The following is a 17,089-nucleotide window of genomic DNA, read 5'->3' as shown; positions in this document are numbered from 1 at the left end:
GAAGAATATTTGCAACTCTAACTTTAATAGGTATAGGTATCAAAATGTTTCATTTGAAATGTAATTTTGTACTTACTCTCCTTTTTCAACTGGGAGATGATTGAGTACTCTCCTCTGATCATGGTTCTGAGGACACAGATTGAAACTAAATCAGAAAGTAATCGAATATTTCACATCCTAGACTCTGAACTTGAAAGAAATACAACACAATAGGTTTCTAAAGATACTTCCACATATGCTTTCTCATTTCCCTTCACTCTTCCTCTTTCAATATCAATTTAGATGTATTTCAGCATCATGTGTTCCACCTGTAGTTGAAATGCATCACAGCCTGGATGGCGTTCCCTCCTCCGGTGGTGATGTCCCCCTCAAAACCAGGCAGCAGGGGGGTGACCACATACACCCGGTACTTCTTACCCTCCCTGTGAGCAAACACAAATTGGTTACATGAACCCACAGAGCAGCTGTGGTATGTTGAGAGAAGCAGAAGTAGAAAAGAAGAGACCAATCGTTTTTCAACACCTTCCTTTTTTCACAAGTACCCATACAACCAAGAAAAGAAAAAAGGGAAGTACTTGTGCGCTCTGAGGATCCTCTCAATGATGGCGTCTCCGATCTTGTTGTAGACCGTCCTGTTGTCGGCACAGCTGATGAAGAACTGGTTCTGAGAGGAGAAGACCAAATAAAAGACAGACCATTAAAACAGTTCATACTTTGTTCCTAAAACGTTATGTTACAGAAAAGATAGACACAATTTTAAAGTTTAGCCTTTTTGTAACTCTAGTATTTTAAATGAATGAATTGAACTCCATTTTAGTACAAAATGAAATACACAAAAAGTGTAAAAGAGTATTTACTCTCATTATGATTTTGTATTTTCATATCCACAGTGCTGCTTTACCTCGATGTAGATGTAGTGTTTGCTCTTGGCGATGACCTGGATGTAGGCGCTGTGGATGGACTCCTCGTGGTACTTTATACCTGCCGACCAATCTGCGACTGACCGCAACACCTGAAGCATAGAAATATAAATATTATAGCAGCAATTATACGCGTTAATGGTCATCACCAATATACTATGGATACATGTGTCTTTAGTTAATCAGATTGTATAGTTATATATCATTATATCCTAAAAGGCTAACTACTGACATTCAGTGATCAGTATAAGGTTATAACAAACACTAGATGTGTTAGATAAGATAAGATGTGCTTAATTGATCCAAAATTGGATTTACTTTAGCAAGTATTGCACATCATTAGAAGAGTACACAATAAAAATACAAACATCTCAAAATAGAAGATAAAACAGAACTGAAAGAGTGAAAATATATAAGTTGACCGTAAGATAAAGATATGTAAACTATCTGACAAAACAATACTGAAGGGCTAAAATACAGCTAACAAAATATACAGTAGTGGGATATTATTTACATTTAGTATTTACAATGACATATTCAGTTAAATATAGATGTAAAATGTACAGCGAGAAGTTAAATTGTAACTCTACTCATGGCAAATAATCATTCAAATTGAAATATTACCCGAGAGGAAATGAACTTCACAGGAAATATAATATAAACTTTTTTTTATAATAATAATATTGCACATTCATTGAGACATATTTATAAAATCGGTGTGTGTTTTCACTGGCTATAAAAAACACACATGGAGAAGTTGTAATGTGAGAAGTTGTCGGACACACAGTTTGAATGAAACACACAAACATCCACAAGACGACACTGAGAAGAACATTTTCAGTTAAAAGGAAACACGATGAAGTGCGATGGGATCTTTGTACGCTTCTTATTTTAGACGAGCATCTCACTCAAAGGTCGGTTCCTTACGGCTAAAAACCTCTGGGTATCCATCACGTGTTCAAACCTTTGTAGTTATATAACTTCTTGGCCCAGGGAGGGTTTTTTAACACTCACTTTTATCGTTCTCCAGCAGAGCTTACAGGCTGGTTTGTGGAGAGAACTGATGGAAAGTGGGAGTTTATACTCCTCGTTTTTCTCTGTAATTTTCTAGAAGTGGTTGGCTCAAAGTTTGGGTGGGTCTTGCTTCACCTTATCATTTTGTGTAATTATAAAGAAAGAAAAAAACAACACTTTCCACAATATGTGTTTTATGAGTGCAGTTAAAGGTAAAACTGGTGCATGGCGTGCTCAGTTCTCCTACCTGCACTTTGGCGTTGACACAGCCAGGCACTTGGTATCGGAGGTCGCTGGCGGTGGAGTGAGACTTGGGCAGCAGGAATGGATAAGAGAGAGAGCGATACTTTGGCTTCATGATCTGTAGGGCAGACGGTTGGATAAAATGCAAAGGAAGGGTTAAAGAGGAGGAATGGAAAAGAGTAAACAGAGGAGAACAGGAGGAAACATATGAAGCAATGGAAAGGCAGAAGTGTGAGAGTGAAGATTATAGTGTTTCTTCCACTTACCCAGCCAGACAGTTTCCTAAGCTTTCACCGTGTCAGTGTGTGTTTGTTTTAAGTCAACAAGACATGATTTTACCCAGTTAAATACATTAGTTCATTCTTAATTTCTATGATAATGGCTATCAATTAGCATTAGAAATATGCAATAAAAGGTTGAAGGCTAGCCGTCTTTAAAGCTGTTTTAAAAACAAACACAAGTTTTGTAAGATTAATGTTTTAATCCTGGTCTACATGTCTTTGTGTCTCTGTTTTGACACTGTGTATATATGTGTGTGTGTGTGTGTGTGTGTGTGTGTGTGTGTATGTTTGGGTTACAGTACCTTAGTGAAGTTCCAGCGCTGAATAAAGTGCCTGGCCACATCGCGCGCGGCTCTGCCGTGAACCACCGAGGCGATGTCGTGCCAAGGCATTCTGGGAGTGGTGTATCTGTCGATGAAGTCTGCAGAGAGCGAGGGGCAACCGAGTGAAGACAGAAAAAATGGGTGTGAGATGGATAGAGGACACAAAAAGATACAGCATTGCAGTAGAAAAAGGGAGGGATAGAAGGAGGTCAAATGGGATTAAAATGAGTAAGGGCATTGTATACTAAAAAAGTAGTTTTACATTTAGCAATTATGTAAACTTTTCAAAGTTAGTTGAAGTGTTAGTGATTAGTTGTTAGTGTTTTCCGTGTGTGTGTGTGTGTGTGTGTGTGTGTTTGTGTGTGTGTGTGTGTGTGTGTGTGTGTGTGTGTGTGTGTGTGTGTGTGTGTGTGTGTGTGTGAAACAGACCATCAAAAGGTTTCTCTAACTGGATCCAGTCCCTGTAGACAAAGTTGCAGTAGTCTTTTCCATGCCAGAAGCGTGTATTCCCCTGCAACTCTCCAACGCCGGTCTTTAGGCTTTTCACTGAACCACTCCCTACACACACACACACACACACACACACACACACACACACACACACACACACACACACACACACACACACACACACAGACACACACACACACACACACACACACACACACACACACACACACACACACACACACACACACACACACAAATTGAATGAGAATATTATGGTAATTGGACTGCATTTACTGTGTATAGCAGCTTTATATCCTTCACACAATGTGCCTTTTATTCAGATAATTCACATAACATTATGATTCAGATTTTCTCTGTGTCTTCTCATACGAACACACCTGCGCTGTCCACACTGCTCACACTGTCTGCGTGCTGCAGCGTGTGTTTGTGCAGGTGTCTGTACAGACTGAAGCGAGCCTTCCTGCTGCGTCCGATCCCCTTCAGCTTCGGCAAGTCCACCGGGTCACTGGGCGGCGCCCCTCGTCCGTTGATGTTGGAGACGTCAACGGAGGACACGCCCTTTTTGGACGGAGTGGTGGTGGAGCCAGCCTGGGATCAGAGAAGAAAACACTGAATATCCACTCAGTAATTGGATTGGTTAAGTCATTTCTGGCTTATGTCAATTTTTCTTTTTAAAGCTTCATCTTACAATACTGATGAGGTGCCAATTTCTTCTTTCATCCCTAGATGGTGGTGTAGTCTTGAGGTTACACATGCAAAGGTTTGCCTAAAGTGTGTTTATCCTCTTCACTATGATGCCAAAAGTAAAGAATATCTTTGTGTGGTTTTATATGAACATTTGTGTGTGCCTGTACTGTATAAGTTCTATTAAAAGAAGGAACTTTTTTCATAGTTTGCACTGTGAAAGTGTTGTTTCAATTCTGTATTTATGCACATACACAGCCAACTGAGGGCAACGCTTCGTCTTCACCACCTCTCTGCAGCTGTGTGAGTTTGAGGGAAATAGATTTCATCATATTCTTCCTCTCTCTTCTTTCTCATATTTTAACCCTACATTAGAGCCACATGTATTGCATCTCACTCACGACTGTAGACAGGACGTGTAATTAGTTGTGTTTAATTGTGTGTGTTCAACCTGCTCAAGAGCCACCGAGCGCGTGACGCTGCCGACATCTGTCAGCCGGTGCTCTCTGTCGTCCCAGCGACCATATGCCAGGTCGATCCCGCCCACGAAGGCCACAGATTGGTCAATGACAACGATCTTCTCGTGATGCGCCCACAGATAGACGGAGGAGGAGACGTGATCAGGATGACGCATCACCTAAGAAAAAAACATGGGAAATACAGCTCACATGAATTCACACACATAAAATATTAAATGGTGTGTTTGTAACAGATGGTCTCTTTTAACTGCATGATCTTTAACTACCCATAATCCTTCAGTTACCTTGATGTTGGGGTGCAGGTGCATCAGTGTCCGCTTGCTGTAGCCCGAGTTGATGCCCAGGGCGAGCTCCACCTCTTTATACAACATCACAAAGATGCGCACTCCCTGTTGCTGTAGAGAGACAACATGAATTACAGTGTAAAGAACCCCGTTTTATTTCCATGCAACACGTTTGTCTGAAAGATTACAGAAAAATTGCTTCCCCGATTTTGTTGAAAGTTGCTCGAAGGGTGTATTATGTGAGCAGATCCGACCAATCACGGGGCAGATACACGAATAACTTTTGATAGGGCACTTGTGCAACATTTATGTCGCCATAGTCATAAAAATAAGCTTCCATTCAGGAAAATTCACATTAAAAACTCAGAAAAAGTCATCAATATGCTGCTTGAACACTATGAGTGATAAATACAACACATCTTTCTTTGTTGCATCCATGTTGTTTACCGGTTAAAACTCATGCACACAGCACAGTCAGAAAAAAAGCTCTGGAAATGGGACCCTCCAAGGAGCAAGTGAATGCACCATTTTATGAATCCAAAGTAATCCTCATGTTTGTTTGATTACAGCGTATGTAGCTATAAATACTTGGCCTGTGGGTCATTACTCTGTCATTACGTTGACCGACTTACTGCTTTGCGTTTGAGGGTACAGTCTAGCCTCCACCTGTTCCCCTCCACTACAGGTCTCTTCAGGAAGATCTCTGGACTCAACCTAGGGAAAAACATAGATAAAAAACACACAAGAGTAAATAACCGTTTTCCAAATGCATCAGCATCACTGATTACAACCAGAAAATAGATGTTTGTATTCAGTGTTGCAAAACTACCAACAAATTTCACACACTTGAAATATGACAGACATGACATAATGATATATTTTCATGAATCATTGACGTTGGCACCCTGAGCCTACATGCCTACACTGCCATCGGGTCACATTACACAGGCTGACACCTCATTGGTTAAGACCATAAGCCCAGTGGTTACTGCCTTGGCACAGAGGGATTTCAGCCACCTCAAAGAGGGACCATAAACTATTAAATTTGAAGTTACACTGTCACGAATACCATAACTGTGTCTGTGGAGACAATAAACTCTTTATTTCTTATTTCAAAAACACCCTAAAAACACAATTAACGAAATAATTAAACAAAAGTCTCACGAGCGGTCTATCTAATATGCAGTTGATTTGGTTATTAATATTAGATATTAATCTAGCAGTGTTTGCAAAGGTTATTGTACCCCCAGGTGTAACTGTCATCCAACCAGTTTATCCCACGAGACAAATGAGGTTTTCTCTTTGTTTTTAACATAACCTTAAGTGTTTCAGAATCTCAACACTGATTACATACCATGCTAACATACACTCACAGTTCAGAGTGGCATAAATACACTTTACAGGCCCTCTGACAGGTCCCATAATCACTTCATGTGTGAGAAACGTGACCAAGACAGTAAATAAAGACGATATAATGAAAGACAAAGAGTGTGTAACAGAAGTGTAAACAGATACTATATGGAGACTGTCTTTGTGTCAGTGTATTTCTATTCTGGGTGTGTGGATGCAACTGTAATTAGAGCCAGTACCATTGCATCGCCTGCAAGACAGCCAAGACTTGTGGGTAATACATAATGTAATCTCTAACAGCAGGTACTACATTTACAGGGTGTCAAGGTGTCAGCTCGTTCTTCAGAAAAACTATATCTACTCTATGGGTGCTTACCAACTAATAAAATAAGCCATCAGAACTATTCTATATTGTTTTAACGCTGGATTATGATACTATCTTTAACATCACCTACTAACTACAATTAGATACTGAAGCATAATTACTCTACTGTTGTTTTTTTGTCTTAAAGCCAAGAAATAAATGATAAATTAAGTGTACAAATAGCACTGTTGACTATAGCCACGCGGGTACAAATAGCATCTGCCATAATCAATTGTCATTTTGTCAAACAGGGCTGATAAGTATGTATTTAAAAGGCTGTTTTCTGTTGTTTTGCTCCTCTAGGATTGTTATTCTGACGGTGTTTTAGCGTGCACTGAATTGTGCAGTGTTGAAGCAGGACGGATAACACTGAGCTGTTTATGTCTGTGCTCTCACACTTGTCACACTTAGAGTTCTGTCAGCAGACACATTTCCACCCAATTCATTGACATCATTGTTATTCACACAAAAAAAAATACTGACACTCACCACCAGTCAGTGATGAAGATTTCCTCTTTAGCCTCCTCCAGAGCATCAGCCACGTCCTCCATGTAAGTCTTTCCATTCACATACCTTCAAATAATGACATAAATAAGAGTAAAAACTGACTTCACTGTCAGGTGTGCTTGTGTTGACAGTACACACCCACACATGAACTAACGTTCCCCAGTTTTTTTTAAACCTTTCAAGCTTAAGGCAACACCCACAACTGTGTCATCACGACATAAGTGCTCTTTAAACACTTTTTTTCCCCCTTTAGCTCACAGGACCGCAGCATGTTTTTCTCTCAGGTTCAGAGCTGAGTACAAAGACTACGTAAGGACATTATCGCACGGATGATTCAATATCACAGGAACTGCCAGTTGAGGGGGAGAAAATGCAAAAAAAGGAAAAATTCTAATAGATTTCCATAGTTACCAGTGGAAGGATAAGAGAGAAATGTGTGTATTTTAAGTGTTATGAGGTTCACTCTGCAGCTTTCTTTTAGAGATCATGACCACATCTACAAAACAATCTTTGAAAGGTTATGTTAATGTATAAAAGTGACATTTTGAATGTAGGATGCTACTCGGGACTGTCAGAAAGAAACAAATGTGGTTTTCACAACCAAGGCACATTGTTTTGTGTTGGTTAATTTGGTGTTTTTTGTAACCTCACAGTGTAGTTACCATTTGGCGGGGATGTTTTCCTGCTCCTGTGCAAAAGACCCGCAGCGGTGGTCTCTGAGGAAAGCCTTTCCGTGATTCCTCACAAAGCTCTCGATGCTCTGACCCCACCAGCGTGCATGTCTGTAGCTGCTGCACTTGAACACCAATGTCCTGCCAGGAGGATGTGCACAGATACAAACAGAAACAAAATGAAACACATGCATGCGTTCAAACATATGCGTAGTTATTCTATTTTTAACTCCAGCATGAAACACATGGTGACAAAACATTTTAATTCAATGTTCTCTCTTGGCTAAACACACTGCTGTTTCTAAAAGCAGTGATTGTGTTTTCTTTTATGAGATAACATAGCTGTGTAATCACTCCCAAAATTAAATAAGCCCTGGATTAGGAGTGTTGGAATGAAAAGGAGCTAAAAGGACCCACTGTGTAACAGCAGACTGTTGACAGCAGATTAAAGCTGTGATTTATAAACGTCTCGGTGATTTTTTCATTAATTTTTTGGAACACTGGTTCATATATGAAGTGCAAATTGGACTCCGAAGAAACGTTTAGCCATCAGGAATGACCTAGTATTGTAAAATCTGTTTGTCAAATGCATTTCTCTCCATTCTTTAACAATGCTGCACCACACCTACACCAATCGCTACTGTGGGAAGTCCCTTGAAAGAGTTTTTATTTTGCTGTAGGATACATAACAGCACAAATTGATTGAAGGGAGGACAAAAAAAGTCTAATTCACTTTGAGTCTACTATGTGTAAGTGTTGACTCTTTGGGAACTGCAACAACAAATCTAACCTGGAGAGGCTGTCAACCCGGACTCCATGTTTGGTCTCTGTGTCTTTGGAGTCCATCTTGATGCTGAACTCTTTATCCAACAACAGGACGAAAGAGATGGCCCCCGAGTCGGGCTTCATGTACAAAAGGAACGAGTCCTTCACCACCAACCAGCTACAAAAACACACAGAAACACAAACACACAGTCCTCATTATCATCATCAGATTAAATATTGGTGTAATTACGTATAGTCCAGCTCTTGATTTATTGCTGTGAAGGATTTCTTATATTTCTTGTTGTAAAGAAAAGGTGTAGGAAGAAAATCATCATGGAGATGTAGGTGGACGAGCAGAGTGTTTCAAACGTGTGGGATTTTTTTGTGTTGTCTTCAGAAAACAACAATAAAACTGCTCACATAATTATTTGGCTGCGATAAAGAGAAATAAAAACAGACAAACAGATGAAGAAGGAGGCAAACACGTGCCAATTCAGCCAGGCTGAAGATGGCACAACGATTTTGTCAGCAATAACATACAATAGAAGTGAGATCATACATAGAATAGAATACTTTTAAAGATATTATCAATATTATGTTTTCAAATTGTGTACTAAGTGGTCAGTGTGTTTGAACACCCACACATTGACACCTTCCTGGTAACAATCTGAGTCGGAAATGTTGAATGGTGTAAATAGCATCCATCACACCGATAGGTTCAACAGTTAAAGATAGAAAAGTAAAAAAAGTGCTAAAGCTTCTCCTTGTGTTTTATCACCATGAGCAATCCCACTTGTACACTGTAGTACAAACAAAATGGCAAGAGACTAACTATTAAGATGAACGAAAACAAAACATGCACCATGAAAACTGCTTAAAGTCTCTGCTAGAAAAGTGAACTGTGTCTGCTTGATTACAAGGAGAAGAAACAGTCAAGAACATCGATACGCTTTATGTAAATTTGGCTACTATAACAATGAGCAGGACAGCAGAAAATATTGGAAAACACGTAATGAGACACACACCGTTTGGACCAGCGGAAGCAGGCCTGGCTGTGACCGCAGCAGTTCATGCCGGGGATACGATGTCCGCCTGATCGCTTATAGATCATCCCCTCCCTGGGACAGACAGAAAGAGAAGTTAAGTATGACCTGAAAAAATGTATATGGCATGTCTGAATAAAATATTAAAGACTTTGAAGTTTAAAAATGAAGACACTGTTCCTCTCTATTTGAGCTCAAGTGCTTCACTGTGCTGTTCAATGCTTAGCCACCTGGGACAGTGTTTTTACAGATGGGAGAGAAAAAAAGATTTGAAAGAAGAGAAAACGCTCACAGTCCTTTGGGCCCCAAGTCATGAATAAAAGACAGCTGGCTGATGTCAATGAACTCCATCTGAGAATAGACAGGAAGAGACAACAAGAGGCTTCACACAGTGAGTCTTGGGATAGCCAAACAAAACAAAGAAGGAAAACAAACTTGATGCATGCTGCTTTGTACACATCCTAATGTGACTCTGAGCAGGCAGCTATTACAGTATCATCTCAACCTGGGTTCTCATCTCTTGTATTCATTTTTAAACGTGTCAAAATTATGTGGTTTATTAATATCACAAGTGTCTTTTCAAGCTCATACATGTATAGTAGTTCAGAGTTAGGTCTAATTTGGTCTAAAATGCAAGATATTAATAGAACACTCACTATTACAATACAGTTTTGTATATGTTGTTTATTGAACATCTTAATTATCTTCTTTTTGCACAGAATCCAAAGTGTCTTCAGGGCATCAAACAGGCATTAGGCCCCTGCCAGTCTAAATAGGCAGCAATAATATACCTAAATGTGAGTGTGTCAACATAAAGCAGACATGTTGCCATGGACAAACTAATAATCATCTCTGTAAACACGCAATGTTGCATCATAAGGAAGAGCAACAGAAAAAAATACTGTTGACAATATTTGCTTATACAGTGCATCTCAGGTATCTGGAGAAGCTGACATGTGATCACATCTAATGAAATATTAATACACGCACAAGTAGTATACATTTAAACTTCAGGCAGCTATTACGTGGTGATGCCATTGGTTGCAGAGCTTAGTATGATTACTCACAGTATGGTGATATTTGCGGTACATGGCCATCCTCAGCAGCTTATTCAAATAGTCCTCTAATTGCCTCTGTAGAAACACAGACACTATGTATTGGCCACTGTGAGTATTTTTATGACAAAACACACACACACACACACACACACACACACACACACACACACACACACACACACACACACACACACACACACACACACACACACACACACACACACACACACACACACACACACACACACACACACACTCAGAGAGGGTTTTAGAGGATTCAAGTGCTGGCAAGGACTTGAGAACCATGGCAACAGGCAAGGGCCAGGATAGCTCCTTGCCATGAAGTTAAGTATTACAAAAGTGAATTTTCACACTGGATATCAGGCAAAAAATGGCTGCAGGCACAGACACGACGTACCCTTCTGCTGGAGACCTGCTCGTCTTTCACAAGCTCGTCTCCCCTCGGCAGGGAGGGCATCTCCCTCACCTCGCTCTTCCTCACCGTCCTTCTCCTCACCGTGTGGCTGAGACAGAGGGAGGAAATGAAGAGGCTTATTTCAAAAGTCCACAAGCTACTTGATTTACCAGAGAGAGCTTGTTAACTCTCACAGTGTGTCCACACTTCAAGTTTGAGGAGGAACTGTGCCACCATTCCCTGAAGCCAAAAACCTTATTTCAGCCGCTGCTCCTAAATTAAAAACATCATTTCCTGTGTATCTCGCTGCCAGCAGGTGTTTAGACAGGAAGATATAAAAGCTTGAACAAATTGACAGGATGCAGACCGGCTCAGTGTTGTGTTGTGTCACATCAACCAGGAATACGTAACAGTGAAAAGCTATTTAACTGAAAACAGGGAGAATGATTTAAGAGGCAAAAGAGCATACACCAATTGTAAAAAGAATCCACCATACTCCTCTTTCTATAACATCAAGTCAAGATCACAGACAAAGAAAGGGAGGGAGTAGGGCAAAAGTAAATCCTATTAAAGTCCAAGGGCAACATTCCTCTGTTGCATTGTGTGTACATCACAAGAGGATGATAGGGGGAGGGAGGTGAGGGAAAACATGATAGTTGAAATGTCCAGTGTACCAGTGCAATATGGAAAGGTTATATATTAAACTAAAGTAGGAGATTGATATACTTCAAGGAAAAGTTTGACACTTCGGGAAATATCTTTAAGATTTTGATGAAAAGACAAGCTCGGTCTGAACTCCAGAGTATAAAACAAATGTCCAACACCAAGTATTAACATTGTGTCTTCTTTGTTTGAAACAAACACAAGCTAATGTGTAAAAAATGTTTACAACAGTTGAGGTTTTAGAGAAAATAAGCTGCCGGAATCAGCTCTGAGCGCAGGCAACTGTTGCGGCAATGCCAGCAGTCTGAGCGTAACAGGAAAACCTGCAGTTATAACAAAAATAAACAGAACAGGTTTAACCATTTGCAAAATTTACAGCAAATGTCCTGGCACGTTTCGATGGAGACTTTGGGCAGAGCCACGCTGGGTGTTCCCTTTTGTTTCCAGCATGCTAAGCTAAGCTAAGCGTCTCTTGATTCTAGATTCATAATTCATGTGTAGACACAGCAGCAATATTACACCTTCATTCAAATCGCAAGAAGGTGTATTTGCCTAAACGTAACACTACTGTTCAGTGACTATCAAGCGCTAAAGTAGTCACAGAGAGGGGAACACAGGGCTCTGCCTGACACGCTGAATCCAAGGAGGAAACTTGAAGCCGTACTGCAGTTGAAGATGTTTTATTTCCCTTGCAATAAAACATACATGCTAACATACATTTTATTGTTGAGTGACTTGCTGTACTGGACTATATGGTGGAAAGAGTTTAGCAGTTTAGCGGTCAACAGAAACTTCAGCACCCTGCCTCCTCTCTCCCTGTCTCAAACAAAACAGATTCCCCGGTAGATGCAGGTGGTATTCATTAGGCAATCACTCAGCCCCAGTGACACACACCCACAGCCACACACACATACATAGCTCCGCCCACACACACACACCTATTACCCCAAGTGACAAGTGAGAAAACACATCCCTGCCTCTACAACTACTATTTTAATATGTGAATCATTCTCAGCTTGTTTGTGTCCCTATGTGTTCCTGTGTGTGTGTGTGTGTGTGTGTGTGTGTGTGTGTGTGTGTGTGTGTGTGTGTGTGTGAGTGTGAGAGAGACTTCACTTTCTCGAGGTGTGGAAAGAAAGCATTTCCCACAAGGTCAACTCAATGTGACAAATACAAGTGTGCATTTGTGTGTACGTCTTAACTTGTGAGTGATTTTGTGTTCGCACATGTGCACGTCTCTGTGGGAGTGTAAATGTGTGTGTGTGTGTGTGTGTGTGTGTGTGTGTGTGTGTGTGTGTGTGTGTGTGTGTGTGTGTGTGTGTGTGTGTGTGTGTGTGTGTGTGTGAAGGCGCCAACCTGCGTGATGGCAGCGGTATCCTCATGAAGGTCTTGTACGTCCTCAGCTCTCTGTGCAGCTCCATGAAATGTTTCTCCTTCCTCTTAACCACCCAGGTGAACTCACCGTGCTTCAGCTCGATCTTAAACACTGCCGGCAGAGACTAAACACACAAAAGACATTGAGGGGAGACAAAATGAGACAGAAATGGTGATTTTGGATGCAAGCATTTCAACCAAAATACCTAAAATGAAAGCAATAGCTACTTGTAGTCATTTCTAACAACATGTAAGACATTATGCTCTCATCGTAGCATGTTGGCTATTAAACCCAACACACAAAGGAAGATTGTGGTACTTAAAGGTATCTAAATTAGTATCTTCATGGTTTATTGCCCTTATTTTAAGTCTCTATGTATGAAAACATCAGCTCATTGAAATGTTATCAAACACATCCTTCAATTAACATCTGATACCTATATTTTCCATGATAAAAAAAAAAAATTACGTAAGAAGAAGAAGGAAACATAGTAAAGATCTTCGCCATAAACACTGTGTGCAGTACCTTGTTGACACTCCTCTGGTGCGACAGGTTGAAGCGATCCTGTACGGTGGTGAATCTCTCCACCTCCAGTATCCGGGCGGTGATGGGCACAGTGGGAAGGTAGACCTTGGCGACGGCCTCCTTGAAGCCCACTGTGGCATACACCGCTGAAAATGGGATACGACAGTCCCCTAGGAGGAAGAGGGAGGCGGGTGGTTAGCGTGATTTTTTTTGTGTGTGTGTTCCCGCATGTAGGAGTTGTTCAGGCTGCTAAGGAGCGAGTAGGCTGCATCACTGAGAACTCGGCTTTTGTTCAAGACTTTTACTTTGCAGTGTTGGGTCAAATGTTTCTCTCTGGTAAAGTTTGTACGGTCTAAATTATGTAAAGGATAAATCCACCCTCATACTCTTGTACTGTTAGATTACCAGTTTGAAGGCTTACAAACTCAAGTATTTCTTTGTGTATTGTTTGGTCAATTTGAGCCCACTGTACCTCAGCTGGCATGTCTACCACTCAGCTTTCCTTGATTTCCCAGGGATCAACTCTAATAAGAGAGCACACGCTCATATGGTCATATAAACAGCTTACGCACAATGAATCTGTTTAATTTCCTGGAAGTTATTCCCCTGGAGGATCATGAATCATCTCACCATCTGTACTGTTTTCACTAGGATAACTAGTGATTGGTTATTGCTATATTTCAGTTTGTATCATCTTAGTTTTGTGGGATATTATGGTGAAATTGCAAACAGTCAGGCAAACACACCTAAGTAGCTTCCATCATACTCGTTCTCCTCTCCCTCCCCCATGTCCAGCTCTCTGGTGTCCAGGCTCTCCACAAGGTCGGCCATCGTGATACCGTCGTGAGCGTCCGGGGCCGATGTGGCGTCAGACACCTCAGAGGTTACCAGGTTGAGGCTACTGGTTGCAGGCGGAGCTTTCCCTAGCATGCTCGGCAGTTAAGCCCCTGAGCAGGGCGAACCTAGAAGAAATCAAAATGAAATTAAAACTTCATTTGCTGTGGAAGGAATAAAACTTGGAGATTTTGAAAAACCTTGAGTGTGTTCTTCTCTATGTGACCGTTTCCTGGGTTCATTCACTCCCACAGAATGACCGTCATTTGCCTTTTAGCCTTCCACCATTTACTGAACATGACTGTTTACACAATACCCCAATGTGCTGTAAAGATAGTCCCATATGGATGACAAGTATGCAAAAAGAGAGGCACACTGTTTTCAGTGCTAAAAGTCAGGTCACAGAGATGATCTGCTAAAGAGGTCACACAGTTCAGGTTTTTAATTGGCTTTGTTCTGGCAACAGCATTATGATACTGTAGCGCGTTTCACATCATTATTTTAAAACAATTTGGAAGCATCTGCATTTGTAATGTTTTTCCACCTGCGTGAATGTCCTTACGTACCTTTATCCCTGAAGTCTGTTGGTGAAATTCTTCTAAAATACCAAGAGTTTCTATCTCTCTAAAGACACACCGACTGAGTGTGATGAAGGAAATCCCTTTACTTCATTCATCCTTGAGACCCAAACACTTTTCTATGCCAGGCTTTTTCATTGTCTTATATTCTATAAGTTAAAGAGTGCTGACCTCATGTCATCATTCACCTCAGCACTAAAAGGGCCTTTTAACAATGTAACATCTAAGCATTCTGTGAGTAATAATAATTGAAATACATGTAGTTTTTTCTAACTGAGGAAAACGATCAACAACGCCGCATGCATCAGTTTTGTTAGCTCTGATACCACATAAGGCCTGGGTGCAGCACTTAAAAAATGTTTGTTTTGAGAATTATTTCTGGGGTCTGCGGTGACCAGTGTGTTGAAGGTCAGAGGAGAAAAAAAGCATTGCTGTAAATAATTGAGTTTTGCTGTAAATAATAGATTTTTCTCAAAGTGTTGCAGCCAGGTCGGACAACTGACATTGAGACATCAATCACCTCAGTTTTTAAGTAGCATACGACTATGACAAATAATCGTCTGTTGTTCAGTGACACATTGAATGACTTAGTGAACTCCCGCAAACCATATCCCACCCTTCCACTCTGCACACATATCAGGTGCTGTCATACGTCTTTGGAAATGATTGCTGGATACGTAACCAATGGAAACATGTGTCCCATCACCACTGGTGTCTGTGACTTCAGAGGCATTCCTAAGAAATTCCCTTAATTAAATCCAGTGAATGACTAACCAACTTTTTGACTCACCTTCGCTGTTTATTGATGACTCACACAATGCATGAATCAGCTGATAACCTCCTCTCCTTTTCATATCATGACAGTTTTATTATTTAGTAACGGTAAGCAGTAATGAATCCAATAAATGACTTGGAAATCTTATTTATAGACACACAGTGGGCCCTTTAAAGTAAATGTAAACGTGTTTAAGTGTTGTGTTCTTTTCAGCCTTGTGCATTTTACGTATTATTTCTAAGATGAATAAAAATGAGTTTGTTGAAGAATCATTTTGAAATGTATCATCCACATCACGAAACATCAGCATTATTCCATATTCCAAAGAAAGGAAGTTGTTGCCACAGAATTCCAGACAAAAATCCAAAATGTAAATGTTGACTATGAATATGACATTATGCAAAGCTTTCACACACACACACACACACACACACACACACACACACACACACACACACACACACACACACACACACACACACACACACAACCCCACTTTCGTTTTATGAGCAGCTTCGCCACGTCTGTCATTCACTTCAGAGATATTCCTAAAACCTAACCTAATTAAATCCAGATAACGACAAACCAACTTTCTGACTTCAGTTCTCCATTAATGACTCCCACACACACACTGAATCAGTCAGCTGATAACCTCCTCCTCATGTTGTGAATTTATTTGTTAGGAAGAGAATTTATTTAGAACAGATGATTTAAAAGGAATAGTTAAAAGCAACATTTAATAAGTTAGTCAATTTATAAGTAAGTGTTAAGAATAACAGTTCATGTTTCAGATATGGGATTAGATTAAAAGGGACTTTAGGTCATTTAAGTTGGGATATACTTAGGAAATGGACTTGAAATGGACTTCATTACCCATGGGACATTGTGCGTGTTACGTCACGCAGTGTTGTAGGTCGTACAGCGGCCATTGTTTTATGTTGTTAAGGATGCTGACAATTCAAGCCAACCACTCGCTGTAAATATGTTAAGTTCTTTATTTTAGTAAACATCTGAAATGAACGGACGTCTCCCTTCGTTATTTTAGTAGCCATCAACAGTAGTTCAGAACACCTCATACAGATAATGAAATCAAAAATGTGTTAAATGAAGTATTGTGTACTCGCGTACTCAATACTGTGTCTGGGTATACGAATGACTGGACTGACTGCACCCATAGCAAGGGAGGTCAGTAATGAAATACCGGTGTTGCAATTTGTAAGACACCATGCTGAGTAAGAGCGTTCAAGGCTTAGCATCACAGACACATGCCTTCAGTCAGCACCTATGAAATGGAAATGGTGCATCCACACTGTGCAGTCATGCTACTAGCTGTAGGTACAGTGCTCAAACAAGACAGAAGGATTAAACGCAGTGAACTAAACATACAGTCAAAAAGCTTCAAAGACAAACACTATGGGCAAATGTCAGGCTGCCTAACGGACACTATTTGCACCACGCAGAAAAGTA

The 17,089-nt window shown here is 40.5% G+C and overlaps 1 protein-coding gene across 2 annotated transcripts in view; it reads right to left on the bottom strand.

The window, feature by feature from the left end:
• The window catches only part of pld1a (phospholipase D1a), a 31,933-nt gene that overhangs the window by 3,822 nt on the left and 11,022 nt on the right, over window positions 1–17,089 (bottom strand). For both annotated transcript variants that reach the window (XM_063908991.1, XM_063908990.1), the window contains exons 2-22: window positions 14,182–14,397; window positions 13,436–13,605; window positions 12,892–13,034; window positions 10,876–10,981; window positions 10,467–10,532; window positions 9,692–9,750; window positions 9,382–9,474; window positions 8,382–8,534; window positions 7,583–7,732; window positions 6,903–6,986; window positions 5,332–5,413; window positions 4,700–4,810; window positions 4,388–4,573; window positions 3,630–3,840; window positions 3,211–3,339; window positions 2,761–2,879; window positions 2,182–2,295; window positions 902–1,012; window positions 576–664; window positions 309–422; window positions 77–126 (exon numbers count right to left, since the gene is read on the bottom strand). In XM_063908991.1, coding sequence (XP_063765061.1) covers window positions 77–126; window positions 309–422; window positions 576–664; window positions 902–1,012; window positions 2,182–2,295; window positions 2,761–2,879; window positions 3,211–3,339; window positions 3,630–3,840; window positions 4,388–4,573; window positions 4,700–4,810; window positions 5,332–5,413; window positions 6,903–6,986; window positions 7,583–7,732; window positions 8,382–8,534; window positions 9,382–9,474; window positions 9,692–9,750; window positions 10,467–10,532; window positions 10,876–10,981; window positions 12,892–13,034; window positions 13,436–13,605; window positions 14,182–14,365 — 2,524 coding nt within the window. In that variant the 5' untranslated portion in view covers window positions 14,366–14,397. The remainder of the gene's footprint in view (window positions 1–76; window positions 127–308; window positions 423–575; window positions 665–901; window positions 1,013–2,181; window positions 2,296–2,760; window positions 2,880–3,210; window positions 3,340–3,629; window positions 3,841–4,387; window positions 4,574–4,699; window positions 4,811–5,331; window positions 5,414–6,902; window positions 6,987–7,582; window positions 7,733–8,381; window positions 8,535–9,381; window positions 9,475–9,691; window positions 9,751–10,466; window positions 10,533–10,875; window positions 10,982–12,891; window positions 13,035–13,435; window positions 13,606–14,181; window positions 14,398–17,089) is intronic.

The sequence above is a fragment of the Eleginops maclovinus genome, chromosome 19 (genome assembly GCF_036324505.1).
Source record: "Eleginops maclovinus isolate JMC-PN-2008 ecotype Puerto Natales chromosome 19, JC_Emac_rtc_rv5, whole genome shotgun sequence".
NCBI classification, from domain to species: Eukaryota; Metazoa; Chordata; class Actinopteri; order Perciformes; family Eleginopidae; genus Eleginops; species Eleginops maclovinus.
Note: the sequence above shows the minus strand (reverse complement) of the source record. Positions and strands in the feature narration are given on the sequence as shown.